This window comes from Epinephelus lanceolatus, chromosome 19 (genome assembly GCF_041903045.1).
Source record: "Epinephelus lanceolatus isolate andai-2023 chromosome 19, ASM4190304v1, whole genome shotgun sequence".
Taxonomy (NCBI): Eukaryota; Metazoa; Chordata; class Actinopteri; order Perciformes; family Serranidae; genus Epinephelus; species Epinephelus lanceolatus.
This window is the reverse complement of record NC_135752.1, coordinates 14,518,672-14,536,043: the sequence shown is the minus strand read 5'-3', so window position 1 is coordinate 14,536,043 and position 17,372 is coordinate 14,518,672. Positions and strand designations below refer to the sequence as shown.

Here is a 17,372-nt window from a genome sequence, read left to right as displayed (position 1 = left end):
GGTGACTCGGATGAACTTATCCTCAGAAGCAGAGGTGACTCTTGGTCTTCCTTTCCTGGGTCGGTCCTCATGTGTGCCAGTTTCGTTGTAGCGCTTGATGGTTTTTGCGACTCCACTTGGGGACACATTTAAAGTTTTTGCAATTTTCCGGACTGACTGACCTTCATTTCTTAAAGTAATGATGGCCACTCGTTTTTCTTTAGTTAGCTGATTGGTTCTTGCCATAATATGAATTTTAACAGTTGTCCAATAGGGCTGTCGGCTGTGTATTAACCTGACTTCTGCACAACACAACTGATGGTCCCGACCCCATTGATAAAGCAAGAAATTCCACTAATTAACCCTGATAAGGCACACCTGTGAAGTGGAAACCATTTCAGGTGACTACCTCTTGAAGCTCATGGAGAGAATGCCAAGAGTGTGCAAAGCAGTAATCAGAGCAAAGGGTGGCTATTTTGAAGAAACTAGAATATAAAACATGTTTTCAGTTATTTCACCTTTTTTTGTTAAGTACATAACTCCACATGTGTTCATTCATAGTTTTGATGCCTTCAGTGAGGATCTACAATGTAAATAGTCATGAAAATAAAGAAAACGCATTGAATGAGAAGGTGTGTCCAAACTTTTGGCCTGTACTGTATATATATATATATATGTGTGTGTGTGTGTGTGTGTGTGTATGTGTGTGTATATCTATATCTATCTATTTATCTATCTATCTATATATATATATATAGTATATATATAGTACGATGGATATATATATATATATGCAATAATAGGAAGAATGTATTTTCATTCCACCTGCTTCTCGATCCGCATACACAGACATCCACAGAGCCTCTGTTTAACACGGTGGTGGGGAGGGGGGGTGAGGGAGCACAGGCTCTGATTGGAGGGAGAGCTAACCACGCCCACTTAGGAGACAGGAAGAGTAACCGTTTACTTAACATTGGATAAGTCTACAGTTGGGTATCTCGCTTCATCCAATATCTCTGGATATATCACTGCTACCGTCCTACTAAAGAAAATATCGTCACCCTCCATCGGGTATCTCGAGCACCTTTAACCAACCCGGCGTAATTTACGTGTGTAGCAACACAAGTCTTCAGCAGTGACCTGTGTCCCGACTTGGAAGCAAAAGTAGGTTACACCTGTGGTTAGGAGTTACATTTTAAAATACGTTTTGTTTAGCATACTTCTGTAAGCTAACGTTAGCCAGCTAACATATGCTGCAGATGCTTTAGACGTGTTGTTTTGACGTCCCTAACAATAACGTAACTGTTACTGTAGCTGACATGTTTGAGCCAAGCAGCTTGTTTGCCTTATGTCAGAGTGACATTAATCCTTTGCTAATGTTAGCGTTAGCCTAATGTCAGACAACTTGGTATGGACCAAGGTACCTTTTAGTCCAAAATATTTTACTTTAGTTTACTTCAGACTCTGGTTTACTTGGCTATTAGCCCTGGAATAAGTAAATAATTTGTACTTTGACTCAGTTTCAGACTCAGTCTAAAGTCTGAATGTCATCATCACAGCAGTCAGATATGAATGCACTGTTGGAAGCTATTACACCTGTAAGGGTTCTGTGTAGTTTATTGTTCTGTATTAAAGCAGACTGGTAGACCTTCCCAGAGAAAATAAAAATAAAAATTTGGCCTCTGGTATACTGTCTAACCTTTAAAATTCAAGCCCAAGCGATGAACAGTTAAAATATTAAGCAATGCTGCAGGGCTGAAGCTATCAAATGTTTTTATTTATTAATCCAGTTATCATTTTGTCTGTGAGCTCAATACAACCTTGCACAGCCAAAGGTGACATCATCAAATGTCTTGTTCCACATTCAGTTTTAAATTATATGTGATAATGAAAAGCAGTAAACTCACCCATGTAAGAGGCTGGAATAAGAATATTTTGCTTAAAAAAATCACTGAAATGATTAATCATTTATCAGAATAGTTGTGGCTTATTTATCTTACTTGACTGAATCATAATTTCAGCTCAAATTTGCTGTCAAATATAGATACAAAAGTGGGAGTTCTTTTGGGGTCATCCTTGGAAATAAAGACTAATGAGCTGATAAATACAGACAGGTGAGATGTTGCAGCTCTGTACAGGCCACCAGTTTCTGTTATAACATCTTTTAGAATTCACTTTTCTCCCTAATAGGCATTTAAAACAGCTTATTAAAGCCTTGAGTTGAAACAATCAACTCTAAATCCCAAGTTGATTAATCAGTTGGTTGATCAACATAAAAGTAGGCGATGTGCAACAATTTTGATGATAATTTTTTAAGCAAAAATGCCAAAAATTCACCAATTCAAGCCTCTGAAATGTGAATATTTGCTGTTGCTTCTTGGTAAACATAAATCCTCTTAGGTTTTGGACTGTTTGTTGGACAAAACAAGTAATTCAGATACATCAGTGTGGGCTGTGTTGGGCTCTCACTTTTGAAGAGTAATCAACAATGAAAATAATTTTTAATTGCAGCCATAATGACATTTGTAAATAGTTTTGCTCTGGAAAACTTGACATTAATATCAGCAATTCGTCGTGAATTTCCTAATAACATCAAAGTATCTGATATGAGCCCCTCATCCCCTCTGCTATTGGTTTTGCATTGCATTTCAATAACAATCTCCCTCACAGTCTGTTACCATGGCACTGGCTGGAGTGAGAGTTATCGAGCTGGCGGGTCTGGCTCCAGCACCCTTCTGTGGCATGATCCTGGCGGACTTTGGAGCCAAGGTGATCCGTGTGGACCGGACCAAGGTCGGCATGTCTTTCGACACACAAGGGCGGGGGAAACGATCTGTGGCCATCAACTTGAAGAAGTCAGAAGGTGTTTCCCTGCTCAGGAAGCTCTGTGTCCAGTCTGATGTGGTCCTTGAGCCATACCGCAAAGGTCAGCCCATCAACACTGTGATAGCCAACCATATGATAGCTGTCATGAGCTCTGTTATACAGAATGGTTAGAGTCAGCAGTGAAAGAAGAAGCATTCCTTATTCTAAATAAAAACACAAATGCATGTATACAAAAGTATAGTAGTAATAAATAAAATAATTTGAATTCCTGTTTAAGTAAAAGAACAAGTATGATCAACAATGTGTGCTTAAAGTATCAAAAGTAAAAGTATTTTTTCTGCAGAAAAATGTTAGAATGTATTCAATTATTACATTTATGTGAAATTGGATTATTAATGAAAGAAGAGAGACTGAAAAAAATTAATTCTGCTGTACAAATGATTTGTCATTCCTTTTTATTTCAGACTTCTCTTCATTTTTTGCTTTTTGTGAAATAATGGATACCTTTTCCTCTTTGAGCCTCAGTCACTGAAATGAAAACCTTAAAAGGGGACCCCAGATTTGCTTTGGGCAGGCTGTCACCACAGTGTTCTAATATAGTTATAGATTAACTTTCTTTTTTTTTTTATTGGTGAAATTATGTGACATAGAGGACAAATACATTACACCAAGTGGAGTACAAATAGTGGACATACAGTACAAACAACAACAGAAAACAACATAAAGTTACAATGATACGTATATAGGTAGGGGTGTGTGTGTGTGTGTGTGTGTGTGTGTGTGTGAAAAACAGATGGTATGGTATTATGATGTCCAATATGGAATAGATAATATAATAAAAATAAATAAATCATTAAAGTAAAAATATAAATTGGAAAAAAGAGGAAGGAAAAAAAATAAAAATAAAATATATATATATTTATATATATATATATATATATATATATAATACCTAATAATGTAAGATAAAATAATATAATACGAGGTAATATAAGACATTATAATATAATATAGCACATTATAATATATAATAATATACTATAAGATCATATGATATAATATAACATAACATAATAATCCACTATGATATAATACGATACATAACATAACCTAGTATAATATAAACCGATATATCATGATAATGACCATACCAAGAATAATTATTGGAATTATTAGAATTATAATTGGCAATTTATATTGCAATGATATTATATATTGCATTGATTAACTTTCTTCTAACCACACAGGTGTGATGGAGAAGCTGGGCCTGGGTCCACAGGAACTGTTAAAGGAAAACCCTCGTCTGATCTACGCTCGGTTGACGGGGTACGGACAGAGTGGATCCTATGCAACTGCAGCTGGGCATGACATCAACTACCTTGCCATGTCAGGTAATAACATGCACACAATTGTTACATTACAGACTAATGGGATGGTGTGTTGTTATAGTCAGAACAAGATAATAGAGAAAAAGATAACCACTCTTTGTGTGAGGCTGGCTCTTGTTTTTCTCTGTGTGCTTATGTTTTCTTTAAAAGCCATGCCCGTTTATCTTTCCACGACCTTGAAAACCAGAAAACAAATATTGATTGCTGAGTGTCATTGTATAATAACCTTAGTTACTTTCTGCATAAACCTTTTTCTTCCATATGATTTCATTTTCCAACACGTTTGTTTACCAAGTGTTCAGTAACAGTTAGTATGACCTTGGAAACGTGCAAGAAAAACAACATAGCGGAAGAAATGAAAGAACAATGGAGGAAGAAATAACATAAAGCAAATCAACACCAACCAGTAATATCAGTCTAAATGATTGGTTGATATAATAAAACAGCTGATATTTTAATGTCTTCATATGCTTGTCAGTTAGTCTGTGTTTTTGCAGCACATAACGTAATTCCTGTCCCTGTCTAAAAAGGAATAAAAGGATTGATGACTCTCTCCTATTCCCAGAAAATTAAGCCCCTTTCTCTCCAAACAAAAACCCCACTAACACCCACTAACATTTGGCTTTTGTAATTAATCAGAAAGGTTACAATTGGCATTTACTTCTGGGACAGATGGTTCTGCCGTAGTCACAGTTATTCATTGGCTCCAGCTCTGATCAGCTCTGATTAGCAGTGATGGAAATATGAAACTGGGGTGTAAGTGCTAATTTTAGCCCCTTTGCCAGTGCATTGCAGTGACCAGAGCATGTGAGCAGAGCGGAGCGGGGAGCGGGAGGATTTTGTGTTGAGCGGGGAGCGGCTATTTTTTTAAAAGGTGGAGCGGAGCCTCATCTCTCGCTCCAATTTCGCTCCGGTCGCTCATGCCCCATCCAGAATGCATCTTTGCACCTGCGCATACCCACACTATTGTCTTTCAAAACTATGGAGTGTACTGTGTAGCCTACTTCAGAAAAGAAACTGAGAAGAGAAGCAGCAGTACCTTGGAGAACGGTCCCTAACTGCGGGGAGAGGCAAGAGGGCTTCGGAGGTCGGCCGCTTAACCCGGTCCATCTCCTCCACACTTTGACTATTTCCACCCTGCCAGCGGTACCGTGTAGAACGGTCCCTAACTGCAGGGAGAGGGCTTCCCCGGAGAATCTACCAAGCTCATGTTTTATTGGTGCTGTAGCATTTTTCCGACCTCTCATTAGTCTGACGTCCCGTTGTTCCGATATGTGATTATTACTGTATTTGTGTACCATAGAGGATCAGCAACGCAACAAAAGTAGGCTACTGGTCGAGTTACAAGTGTCAGAGAGAGGAAAGAATGAAACATCATAACCTCCTGTTATTAACTCTGGGGTCGGGGTTGTGTGGGGAGCTCTCCACGGTGCTGAACGGCTCCTGGCAGGCGTATTTCTGCCTTGATGGTGCGCCACGACCGGCTCTGGGTCAGCTGGGAAAGGCTTGAGGCGAAGCAGGCTCACGGCTTATGTGTTTGTCACTTTCTTTTTCATTTTAACCCACACCATGATCTTTTCCTGACCCTAACCAAGTGGTTTTTGTGCCTAAACCTAACCAGACCTTAACCACAGGGCATCATGATGATTTTGGAACAACGGGACTTCGGAACAATGGGTTTAATATGGTCGGAACAATGGGATGTCGGACCAATGGGCTGTCGGAAAAATGGGCTGACCCCGTTTTATTTGTGAATAGAAGATTACAGGTTAGGGTAGTACGACGCAGTTTTTTTGAGCGGAGTGGTGAGCGAGTGGAGTGGGATAAAATTTATGATGGAGCGGAGCGGAGCGAAGAATGCACAGAACTGGCGCAAAGTGACAGGTCTGCGAGCGAGGAGCGGAAATTTTCACCCGCTCAGCTCCACTCACATGCTCTGGCAGTGACGCTCCATCACAAAATACTTCCTGCCTGATTCTTCTCTAGTTCTGTGTTCTGCTAGTGTCCTTGTCACTACAGGTAGCATGAGGCAGTACCTGCAGCCCAATCAGGTTGCACAGGTAGTCCAGCTCCTCCAGGATGGCACATCCATATGTGCGATGGTTTGCTGTGTCTCCCAGCACAGCAGGCTACTGGTGTGCAGGTTTCTGACCAAACTGTCAGAAACAGACTCCATGAGGGTGGCATGAGGGCCTGATGTTCTCTAATGGGACCTGTGCTTATAGCCCAGCATCATGCAGCTCTACTGGCACCCGCCAGAGAGCATCAGATTTGGCAGGTCCGCCAGTGGCACCCTGTTCTCTTCACAGATGAGAGCAGGTTCACACTGAGCACATGTGACAGGCATGAAAGAGTCAGGAGACACTGCGGTGAAGGTAATGCTGCCTGTAACATCATCCAGCATAACCGGTTCGGCGGTGGGTCAGTGATGGTTTGGGGAGGCATGTCCTTGGAGAGTTGCACAGACCTCCATGTCATAGCCAACAGCACCCTGCTGTTAGGTACCATGATGAAATCCTCAGAGCGATTGTAAGACCTTAGGCTGGTGCAGTGGGCCCTGGGTTCCTCCTGGTGCAGGACAGCGCCCATCCTCATCTGGCCAGAGTGTGTAGGCAGTTCCTGGATGATGAAGGCATTGATGCCATTGACTGGCCCTCTAGTTTCCCTGACCTAAATCCAACTGAGCACCTGTGGGACATTATATATTAGTGCATGTAACACCACCAAGTCACTGATGCCCTGATTCAGGTCTGGGAGTGCATTCCCCACACACGGGGGCCACCTACACCCTACTGAGTCACATTATGAGTTGCCGTGATGAAAAGTTGGATCAGCCTGTGATATTCAGTGTGATTTTTAAAATTGCATCAAAACTAAACAGTAACAGTTAATTTAACTTCATCTGGAGTGAAGGAAAAAGTGGAAATATAACTTTTGAGAAAGTTGCTGTAACTAGCCAGGACCTATCTTGCACAAGGCCCTTTGTAGTATCAGTTCAATAACAGAGAAGAAGAAAGACAAGCAAGTTACATGCTGGTTTAACAGGGTAAGCAATTATTTTGCCAAACTAAATTGAAAAGAATCTTCTAAGACGGTCTTGTTTAATCGAAGCTGCATTCATTAAGTTACCAATTAATGTTGTTTTGCTTTCAGGGCTGAGGACTGACAGTTACTCCATCAGTATTCACATTACATTTATGTGAAGCTTTGTCTCCTCATGTCTGTCACAGGCCTTTTATCCCGGCTGGGTCGTAGTGGAGAGAAGCCCTATGCGCCATTGAATCTGATAGCAGACTTTGCAGGAGGTGGTCTTACCTGTGCTCTGGGGATAATCCTAGCTCTGCTGGAGAGGACAAAGTCAGGGAAAGGACAGATCATTGATGCCAGCATGGTGAGCATGTGAAATTCACACATTTTCAGATAAATTCAGACCTGCGAACCTTTAAGAAGCAATTTACTGGAGTGCTTAAAGTGGCTATAATCAATATTTTATGATAGTAATGTGTCAGATAACAATGTGAAAGGTCCCTTATAGTGATAAACCTGCCGAGAATGATCATCTAACCCTTAAGCTTTCCTCAGCTTTACGGAATTATATATTGATTTTCAGCTCATTGTGTGGCCATCTAGCAACAGTTACTGTTTTGGTTTACCCTCACCACTTTTATAGCGTCCTCTTCAGCCATGGCAGGCAGCTGTTTTCAGTGACAAAGCTCTAAAACCCCACTGTACATTACCTGCTCAGTGACAAACAGTAGGCAGACATAGTTGGCTAGTAGCTGCGGAAGAGAGTGTAGCATTGTAGCAGTTAAAGAGCCAGACAGTTCATTAAAGAGTTGCAAAAGACAGTGAGGTTTAAGTGTTTTCCTAAAGGACTGACAAAGGCATCCATGTGCAACACTGTGAATTGTCCTACTTTTCTCAGCTTTCGCTCACAAAACTTTCAAATTGGAGACAGACAGTAAATTTAAGTGTTTTTTCTCATAGTAGCAGCAGCCAGTACTGCATGTTAATGCCTAAAGCGTAACCTTCACACAAAGACAGCAAGGAAGGCAGTGAGACAAAAAGCCTGCTTCCCATCTCTATTGATTATTTTCCTTCACCCTTTCACTCTGTTTTCAAGCGGTGTTACGCCTGCTGTTGAGTGACCACTTAAATTGATCTCAGCCACACACTGTGTCTTTTAATAAGGATTGATAGATGCATTTTGTTTGGTGGCTAGCTGATTGAAAGCTGCATTGCTACCTTAGTGTGAGTCATGCTCTCTCACCATTACCACATAAAAAGTTTAATGTGTTTTCTTCAGTGCCCACACTCTAATCATGGCCTCATATTTCTTTGTAAATCACAAATGTGTTTTTTATTGACTCAAAAACCATCAAACGTCAAGCTGACACTCGGAGTAACCCTAGCTTTCCCACAGACTACATATTTCATGCCTGAGTCTTGGTTTTAGCACAGAATAATTAAGAAAACACTAAAGCCCAGACCAGTGACAGAGCTACCTTCTTGTCTACTGTGATTTGTTCCTGATGACTCACAGAGCAGTGGATGAAGACAGCTGAGCCATTTAAGAAACAGCACAAAGCACAGTGTTACTTTTCCAAGGATTTGAACTTTCTTTCTTGATCTGGCACATACTGTCTGACTTGAGAGAAGTATTACACTTTTCATTAGAAGTGACAGTGACTGAACTGATTGCAATCAGCAGTTAAAGAAACAATGGTGACCATCACCTCTGCAGCTTTGCATGTACTATAGCATGGCGTTATGATTCAAACTTTGAAGGTGGCTGATTACATCTCACCAAAGGGAAAGATGTCAAGTTCAACATGTTCTTTTCAGTCAGTGTTTGATCAAGGCCTTTATTCATTCAGCATAAAAGCCTGTGCTCACCTGGAGATTTAAATACATTATGAGTAGCAGTGATGCTGCTAGGTGCACATCACTGCGTCCCTGATGCATTAAAATCTGAAAGGGCGCAGTAAACTCACTATCCATGCGTCCTGGGGATGCACTGTTATTTCCCCCAGTGTGCTTAGAAACACCGTCGTCGTGTGACTTTACTTATTGTGAAAGTTTTTCTCAGGTCACAAAAAAACCACAGAGAGTGAAACTTCAATTTTGGATGTCGGTGATGTGTTTTTATTTTGGTGCTCGGGACAGACCTGACCCCTGCCTGTCTGCCACGATACCCAGGTCTCTGAAGCTCGGTGTGCCGACAATAACCTTTTATTTTTAGGTTCATAAAATATATCCGAATTCATGAATATGTAAAATATTATCACAGACATTCTTGTAATCTGACATGCCGTATTCAATCATGTCAGTGACGATGGTGCTATACCATCCACGGGTCACGGCGTGTTTTTTCCCTGATAATGCTACATTGTGATAATGTGATTGTGCCACTGATTGATACTGTATTAACTCATTATGTTGAAATTAGACTTGCACCGATTACAATTTTTTGGGCCGATACCGCTTTCCGATTTGCAGAGTGTTTGGATGGCCGATTCCAATTTCATTTTTTTCAAACCACTTTACAGCACACAAGATATTGCAATATTTTCTATCTTTGCTTTATTAGAACATTTTAACCAAGATACAACCAGGTTTTCAATAATCATCTCAAACAAACAAGCAAAAACAGTGACATGTTTCTTAACCTGCTAAGAAACATTTTCCTTTTTGCTCAAATATAACTTCAGGTACAGTATTAAAATAAATAAGTAAAAAAGGCATATATAAATAAAAACATAGATAAATAAAATAATAATTCTTGGTGTATAGCATTTGTGGGTAATTTCTTGAATAGACAAAAAAGTAAAAATATCTCCTGTGGAAAATTCACACAGGTCTCCAGGACGCACCTACCAGTAAGCGCGCGGACACGCACATCTTCGGCACACGGACATGCACCTTGTCAATTTCAAGCGCCACAGTGCAGCAGTGAAAGCTCCGTAGTTCAGTTTAACATGGACAATTAACAACTATCTTCTTCTCTCTTTTGATGTGTGTGCGTGAATGATTAAGGTGAGACGCCGCCCATGTTTCACTTCCTAACATCACCCAAGCTGTGAGTTGCACATGTGCGTGTGTGTGCGCTGCTGATGTTACACAATGTCAATCATGCAGCGTGCCGGGAATTTGACCGGCGTTTTAAATCGGCATATTTTAGACTGACCGGCCGGTCGCAGGTCATGGCTGATCACATGAAATCCGGCCCGATTCCGATTACTGCCAGTAAATCGGTGCAAGTCTAGTTGAAATAATCTGTATGTTCTAATACCCATACTACCATACTATATAGTATGCCAGAAAAATATTGAGTATGTCCCAATACATAGTATGGCCAATGCAGCATGTCAAAAATACCAGGATGTTCTACTACATCCAGTCTGATTTTGCCTTGTGCAAGCCAGCATGCTTTTCTGGCTTTTCCCACAATCCTCTACACAGCAGACGATACCTCACATCAACTGAGCTGCAAACAGATGACAGCTTGACAGCTTCTTGACAGCTGATTGACAGCTGTCAAGAAGCAGCAATGACGGATGATAGCACATTTAAGTAACTGATGACCAGTTGAACAACAATAATAGGAACATTATTTAACTGAACAAATTAATCACAGAGACACAAGGGTCACAAACAGCAAAATAAATGATAAAATAACAATGAAACATAAATGCATATGTAATTTCAATGTTGCAAAAATAATATGTTAGAATCTGCAATCTCTGCAGTTAAAACTTTAAAGTTAAACTACAGGCATTGCAAAGTAACAGCAGAGCTCTACGGGTTGATATTCATCTCTGGTGAACTTTGTAAGTGGCCTTTGTGTTATCTCCAAGGTAATGGATATAAAAGCAAGAGGGTCAAAGTTCAAGGCCTCATGTTATGAAAAAGTAGTATGTCCCAATTGTGTCCATACTGCATGCAACAGTATGTACTCTTTAAGAGCAGCTGCAGTACCTACTAGAAGTTAAAAGAAAAAGTATATGATTCAGAACACACCCACAATTTCAAATACTGGACCCCATATTCTTACCGCATTTATCATAAATCTTGTGCAAGACAAGATCCTGTTTTGTTTATAGTCTCAATAAGTGAAAGGGAAACATAAAGACTCTTCTCCGAATAAAAGAGAATCAGCATATCTCTCAAAATAATAAAGTAATATTATATCTTATTTAAATTTGTATGAATTATTCATAGATATTCTATTTCAATGGGATTATCACATATTATACAACAGTTAGTTCCGGCCCTGCAATCTGATTGGTCGAGAGACAGTAAAACCGTGACGATATTGGAGTACCACATCACGGTTATTTCACTGTGTATGTATCACTCCGCCTCACAGCTGATTGCAGTCAACAATCAAATCAAAACTGACGGTTAGTGTCAGTTAGGTCAGCAGTTGCGTTGCATCCCTGGAAAAGTATTTAAACAAACTTCCACCAGATGCAAATGCCCTTTATCTGAAGCCCAGGATGACAGCAGCTCACACAGATAATCTCTGGTACACTAAAGCTCCGCTGCGAATAAACTCACTCGCACAGATGCTGCCGAAGATGTGTAAAGAGGCGGGGACAACAACTATCTGCACCAATCACAGCCTCAGGGCGACTGCCATACAGAAGCTGTCAGATGCGGGTCTTGAAGCTAGGGAGATCATGACAGTGAGTGGGCACAGGTATGATGTTGTTTTAACATAGCCTATGTGTAAAGTTAGTCTTCTAATTAGGAGTCGGGCGCTAAAATATACCTTTTGTCTTGCCGGTCTGAGAGCTTGTTAAAAAGCTACTGGAAGTCATCCATGGAGAGCAGAAAACGATGGAGCAACATACTGTCAGATCAGATGGCAGAGTCGGCTGTGCCTGTGAAGCGACAGTCCACCATGCAGTCACCAGAGACTTATTTCACCGGCTGTACAATTAATGGAAATGTGCAGATAAATGTGTATAAAGAGTAAGTGCCTGGCGCACCATGTCTGCGTTACATAGCAACGGTGACAGCGGAGTCCTGAGGGAACTATTTTTGTTGGCGGAAGACAAATAAAATGCTTAAATTATCTATTTTGTCCTCATTTTTCAATATTTCTTAATCAGCCTTGCTTATTTAACTGTTGAATAGTTGTATAAAAGCAATATCACACTCGAGCTCGTGATGTTATACTTGTATATCATCACGGCTGTGATTTGGTCATAGGCATGGTCGAAGACAATCACAGCCGTGACGATATATGAGTATAACATCACTCCCTCTCGTGTGATATTGCTTAATTACAATCATATATCACATCTGATTTACCTGATACTGGGTAGATGATTTTGGTGATCTCTACACTCACACAAGATGTGACACTTGTATAATGTTTTGTATATAAAGATCTTGTAAATCAAGTTTGCAGTTGGGATTTTATTTGTTTAATTTTCAGATAGATTCTCAACATACATGAATATAACCACAACTGGAACCATAGAGTTTCACACTTCAGTTTATCAAAGACAAATTTTAATGGGAACCCACTCAAATGACCACATGTGAAACCTGTCCCCATCACTGGAGCAGGGAGCTGGTGTTTCACAGTAAATGTCAGTAGTGTATTCTTTGTGCAGTTTTTCTACAAGCTTTACAAGCTTTGCCAAAAAGCTTAGTGTTCATCAAGTAATTGCCTCTTTTTAATATTATTGCAATCACACAACATCTCACCTGCTGTGTGTCCTCTTGTCATGGACAAAAGGAGCTGCTTTCTATATAAATATGCTGCTGATATCGACCTAATTCAATCTCTGCCACACTGAAAAAGCTATATCCTTGGACTGACAAACAGAAGTAATAAATTAATAACTTGTAACAGAAAAATGCATGCTCTTTTTTCACTACAAACACGGCACTGAAAATGAATTTAGCTTTCATTTATGATTTATGTATGCCTAGAGTAATTATGCATAAAAAAGAGCTAAAAAATCTCTCACCCCCCGCAGGTGGAAGGAGCAGCATATGTAGGTTCATTTGCATGGAAGTCTCGTAGCATTGGTATGTGGGACCATCCCAGAGGACAAAACATGTTGGACAGCGGAGCGCCTTTCTACGATACCTACAAGACTGCAGACGGAAAGTATATGGCTGTGGGAGCCATAGAGCCGCAGTTCTACGGAGAGATGCTTAAGGGTAAGAAGTATGCAAACACAGACTGGAGGCATTTTATTCAATGACATAAACCTCTTGTGGTCACTCATGTCACAATTGTGTCTGTGCCATGCAATGAACAATAGCAAAACCTCAGGGAAACTAAGACACAGGAAGGACACAGCATAGAATGAAACACCCTCGTCTCCTGAGAACACTGACCTCTAAAAAACGTGATAGACTGACAGCAGAAAAAAGCAGCAGGTCGGAATAAGGTTTGGACACTCATGCCTTTTCAAACCATAAACAAGATTTTAAAACGGATCCTCTGGGGATAAAGCAGAGCTTGGTGTATACCCAAAGTTATAAACAAGCGGCAACCTCCAGGGCCGTCTGGCTTATGAGTCAGATCCACTCCTCGCTCCTCCACTGCTCCACTCCCTCATCCAAATATGGTTGTTTCTGGCTCCAAAAAACAATGATGGCGACTGCTGAAATGCCGAACTTAAGGCTTCAAGACTGCAGTCCACAAACCAGTGGGTGACGTCACAGTAGCTATGTCCATTATATTATACAGTTTTATATAATCTATGTTTATAAAGAGCAATAGCAGTGATGCACCGTGACATTGCTAACATCTGTGACAAATTCAATGCATCCTATAAAAGGCTCAATGTAATCCTGTTACAGTTTTTTTTTTTTTTTTTTTTACGGTTGTTGACACATTTCTCTTTACCAAATTCATCTTTTCAAAACAATTATTTTTCTGAGTGTGGGGACCACGGGTATCTGTATTAGGCCCACCCCTTCCCACGAGTCGGGGTGCTTGCATTGTATGTCACTACCTTTTTTTTTTTGTACTGCCCTTTTCACAAAAAAAAGTTTTTATTTCAAACATATAATTCAGCACAATTTTTAATCATCCAAAACATCCAGCTCTCACACATCAAGATCAACTCTCGCACTACAAAACTGAGAACACGACAGAACATGGTGTCCACAAAAACCCCACCAACAAACACTAGCATTATAATATCTTACCAACATTGTCTTTTGAAGTTTATTTTTTATTAATTTGTTTTTTACACGCATAAATAATCCCATAATGAATCAACCTCTTACCCCACAGCATATGTTACAGAAGTTATTTAAAAACACTGCAGTAGGCTTTTATTACCTAAAATCAAGTATTTCCAGTTATTTAAAATGAAACAATATATAATATATATATTCACTGTGCACACATGTATAGGGTAGCTACAGATACAGTGTATATGATGTGGTGGTTGGGTTCAGTTCATGAAATTTAAAAGATGTTGAATGCATCTTCTGTCAAAGCAATAAAAAGATCCACAGTGAAGTCCACTTTGACGTCTGTTGTGAAGACTGTGTGAAGACTTGTGGTGACCTCTGCTCTAAGATACTGAACATTTCAAAGTTTTGCATCATTTCACTATTGATCTTCCTCCCATTACATAACTCTCTTTCTTCTTTTCTCAGGCCTAGAGTTGGATGCTGGAGACCTTCCTCCTCAAATGAGCATGGCTGATTGGCCAGAGCTGAGACGCATCTTCACACAGCGTTTTGCTTCAAAAACACAGGCAGATTGGTCAAGGATTTTTGATGGCACTGATGCCTGTGTTACACCTGTGTTGTCTTTCGACCAGGTGAGCTCACACCCACATAACCAGGAAAGAGCTTCTTTCATGAAGGACTCCAGCGGGGAAGAGAGTCCCCGGCCGGCCCCGGTTCTCTCTCGGACTCCTGCGGAGCCTTGCCTTGCCCCTGACCCTGTTATTGGAGAACACACAGTGGAGGTCCTAAACGAGTACGGCTTTACATCGGCAGAGGTAGACCAGATGCTAACAGCAGGGGTCATAGAGTGTAATGCTGTCAAAGCAAAGTTGTAGAAACATAATTGATATCAGTGATTGACTTTTAACATAAAAAGCACAATGGAGTGATTTTCAGGCAGACCTGCCTTTCAAATCATGTCTCACAAAACTGTAAAGGAGTCAGAACAGGAAGGTGGGGAAATGTTCTTTTAATGAACTGCAAATTAAAACTGAGAAAGGAAGATAAAATACAAATGTGTTGAGATAGAATAAATGCTTCTCCATCTCACCGCATTCTCTTGGGGGCCAGGGAACTGGATGTACATATCACACCGACCTTAAGTGTAGAAGAGTCTTTGACAAGGTGAACGGCCTTCCTGTACACTGTGCATGCAGTTTGGGTTAATCAATAGAACATAGTCTTTGATTTGAACATCTGCCTCCTCTTTTTTTGGTGCCTCTGCTGCCCTCAGTCTTAGGAGGAGATGTGCTAAGTTTTCCAGCCTTTCCATGTGCCAAAAGAACTTTTTCTTTACACAGGTAATCAGTGGCACCAAAAATATCTTCTTTGCCTAATGAAATTTCTTGAGTTGTATTTGACTAATTAAATGTTTCATCTGAATACTAATAGTGTATTAGATGAATTCCAGTATGGTTACTGGACCAACCTAAGCACTGAAACTGTTTGATTAAAGGTTGTAATGGTAGTTTCAACAGATTTTAACAAGGGTGCTGTCCTCTTTTTGTTAGATTTGAGTGCTGCATTCAGTACAGTAATCATGGTATTTTAATAAATTGACTTAAGGAATGTGTAGGTCTCTCTGGTGCACTACTTGACTGGTTTCACTTGCACTTGTCTGAAATAAAGAAAATTATACTGTAGGCGACTTTGTGAAACAGACATTTGACTTTGACTACTGTGTTTCACAAGGAAGCATCCTAGGTCCTGGGGCCATATTCACAAAGCTTCCTAGCACTAAGAGTTGTTCCTTGTGATGAAATTCTTAGAATTGGGGCATTTTCTTAGAATTTCCCCTTAAAGTTAAGACTAGGTCCTTGTAAAGGTAACAGTTATTCACGGGGCATTTTAGCCCTTAAAAGAGCTTCTAAGATGACAAACTCTTAGGAGCAGGGAGGAGGACTTTTAAGAGGCTTAAGGGTTTCTTAAGCAGAGGAGAAAATGGTGGAAACACAAAGAGCTGGAGGACAGTGAGTAAATGAAACGCTACGGATTAGATTGTGCAGCGATAATATTTGTGGTTGATCCCATTAGGGGTATGCACACATTCCCTAAGCAATAATGCTATAATGCCAGAAACAAAATAATCACAGCACTAAGATATTTGAAAAACTGGAAAATGCAACAGAGCAGCAGTGATGACTTGAGTCTGTCTCAACCTTCCATCAGCAGAGTGATCACACTAACATTGGCAACACTTTCACAGTCAGCAGCTCATTCATTTCCACTGGGTGTCCACACCTTGCAAGCTCACAAAAGGGTGTGTTTGTGACAACAAATCACATCTGTTAAAAGACTGCATCATTACTAGTAATGGGGTCAAACACAATTCCTCACTAAAGTAAACGTTTCTGTCCCTTCCTTGCTCAGAGTTGCGCTAAGAACTTTCCAAAATCTCTCCTAAGCTAGGACTCCTTACTGAATGTTTTTACGCTCTCTGAGAATATTTTCAGAATGTTTGTGAATGCGGCCCCCGTTCTTTATTCCTTTATACATTCTCCCTCTGGGCAACATAATTAGTCACCATATGTCAAATATCATTGTTAAATATCACCTTTTTCTGATGACGCTGCCAGAATTAAACAGTTTTTAACTCAGAATGATGTTGAACAGAGATGCAGCCACCTGCAGTTATTGAATACAATTTGCCTGAAATATCTAAAATTTGCAAATCCGCACTTTTAAAACCATATTTCCAAAAGCAGAACAATGGAGAATTTGATTGAAATAACAAATATTGAGTAAATTTAATCCATATTATAATATTTTTTGATGAACAGAGGGATTTCTTGGTTAAGGTTATAGGGGGGGGGGGGGGGGGGGGGAATCAGGATTTGGGTTAGAATATATAGTCTTCTATTAGAAAGGGATTTCTGCAAGAAAGCCCTGAAGGCAAACTCCCCCTATGTGCCTCTCTCCACCCTAATCTATGATGAGACATTTGAAAAGCCATGTCATTTTGAT

The 17,372-nt window shown here is 40.2% G+C and overlaps 1 protein-coding gene across 1 annotated transcript; it reads left to right on the top strand.

Moving 5' to 3' along the window:
- The first annotated feature begins 954 nt into the window (after window positions 1-954).
- On the top strand, window positions 955-16,051 carry amacr (alpha-methylacyl-CoA racemase). The gene is made up of 6 exons (XM_033647769.2): window positions 955-1,143; window positions 2,650-2,905; window positions 4,053-4,196; window positions 7,424-7,584; window positions 13,190-13,376; window positions 14,835-16,051. Exons 2-6 carry the CDS (start codon window positions 2,659-2,661, stop codon window positions 15,242-15,244), a joined length of 1,149 nt encoding a protein of 382 aa, XP_033503660.1. The 5' UTR covers window positions 955-1,143; window positions 2,650-2,658; the 3' UTR covers window positions 15,245-16,051.
- The last annotated feature ends 1,321 nt before the right edge of the window (window positions 16,052-17,372 follow it).

What these genes read in the sequence shown, in the direction of transcription:
- amacr (XM_033647769.2), top strand. Translation starts at nt 2,659, where the DNA reads ATGGCACTGGCTGGAGTGAGAGTTATCGAGCTGGCGGGTCTGGCTCCA. An exon ending in CAACTACCTTGCCATGTCAG is followed by an intron (nt 4,197 to 7,423) that starts GTAATAACATGC and finishes TGTCTGTCACAG; the next exon opens with GCCTTTTATCCCGGCTGGGT. An exon ending in CTACGGAGAGATGCTTAAGG is followed by an intron (nt 13,377 to 14,834) that starts GTAAGAAGTATG and finishes TTCTTTTCTCAG; the next exon opens with GCCTAGAGTTGGATGCTGGA.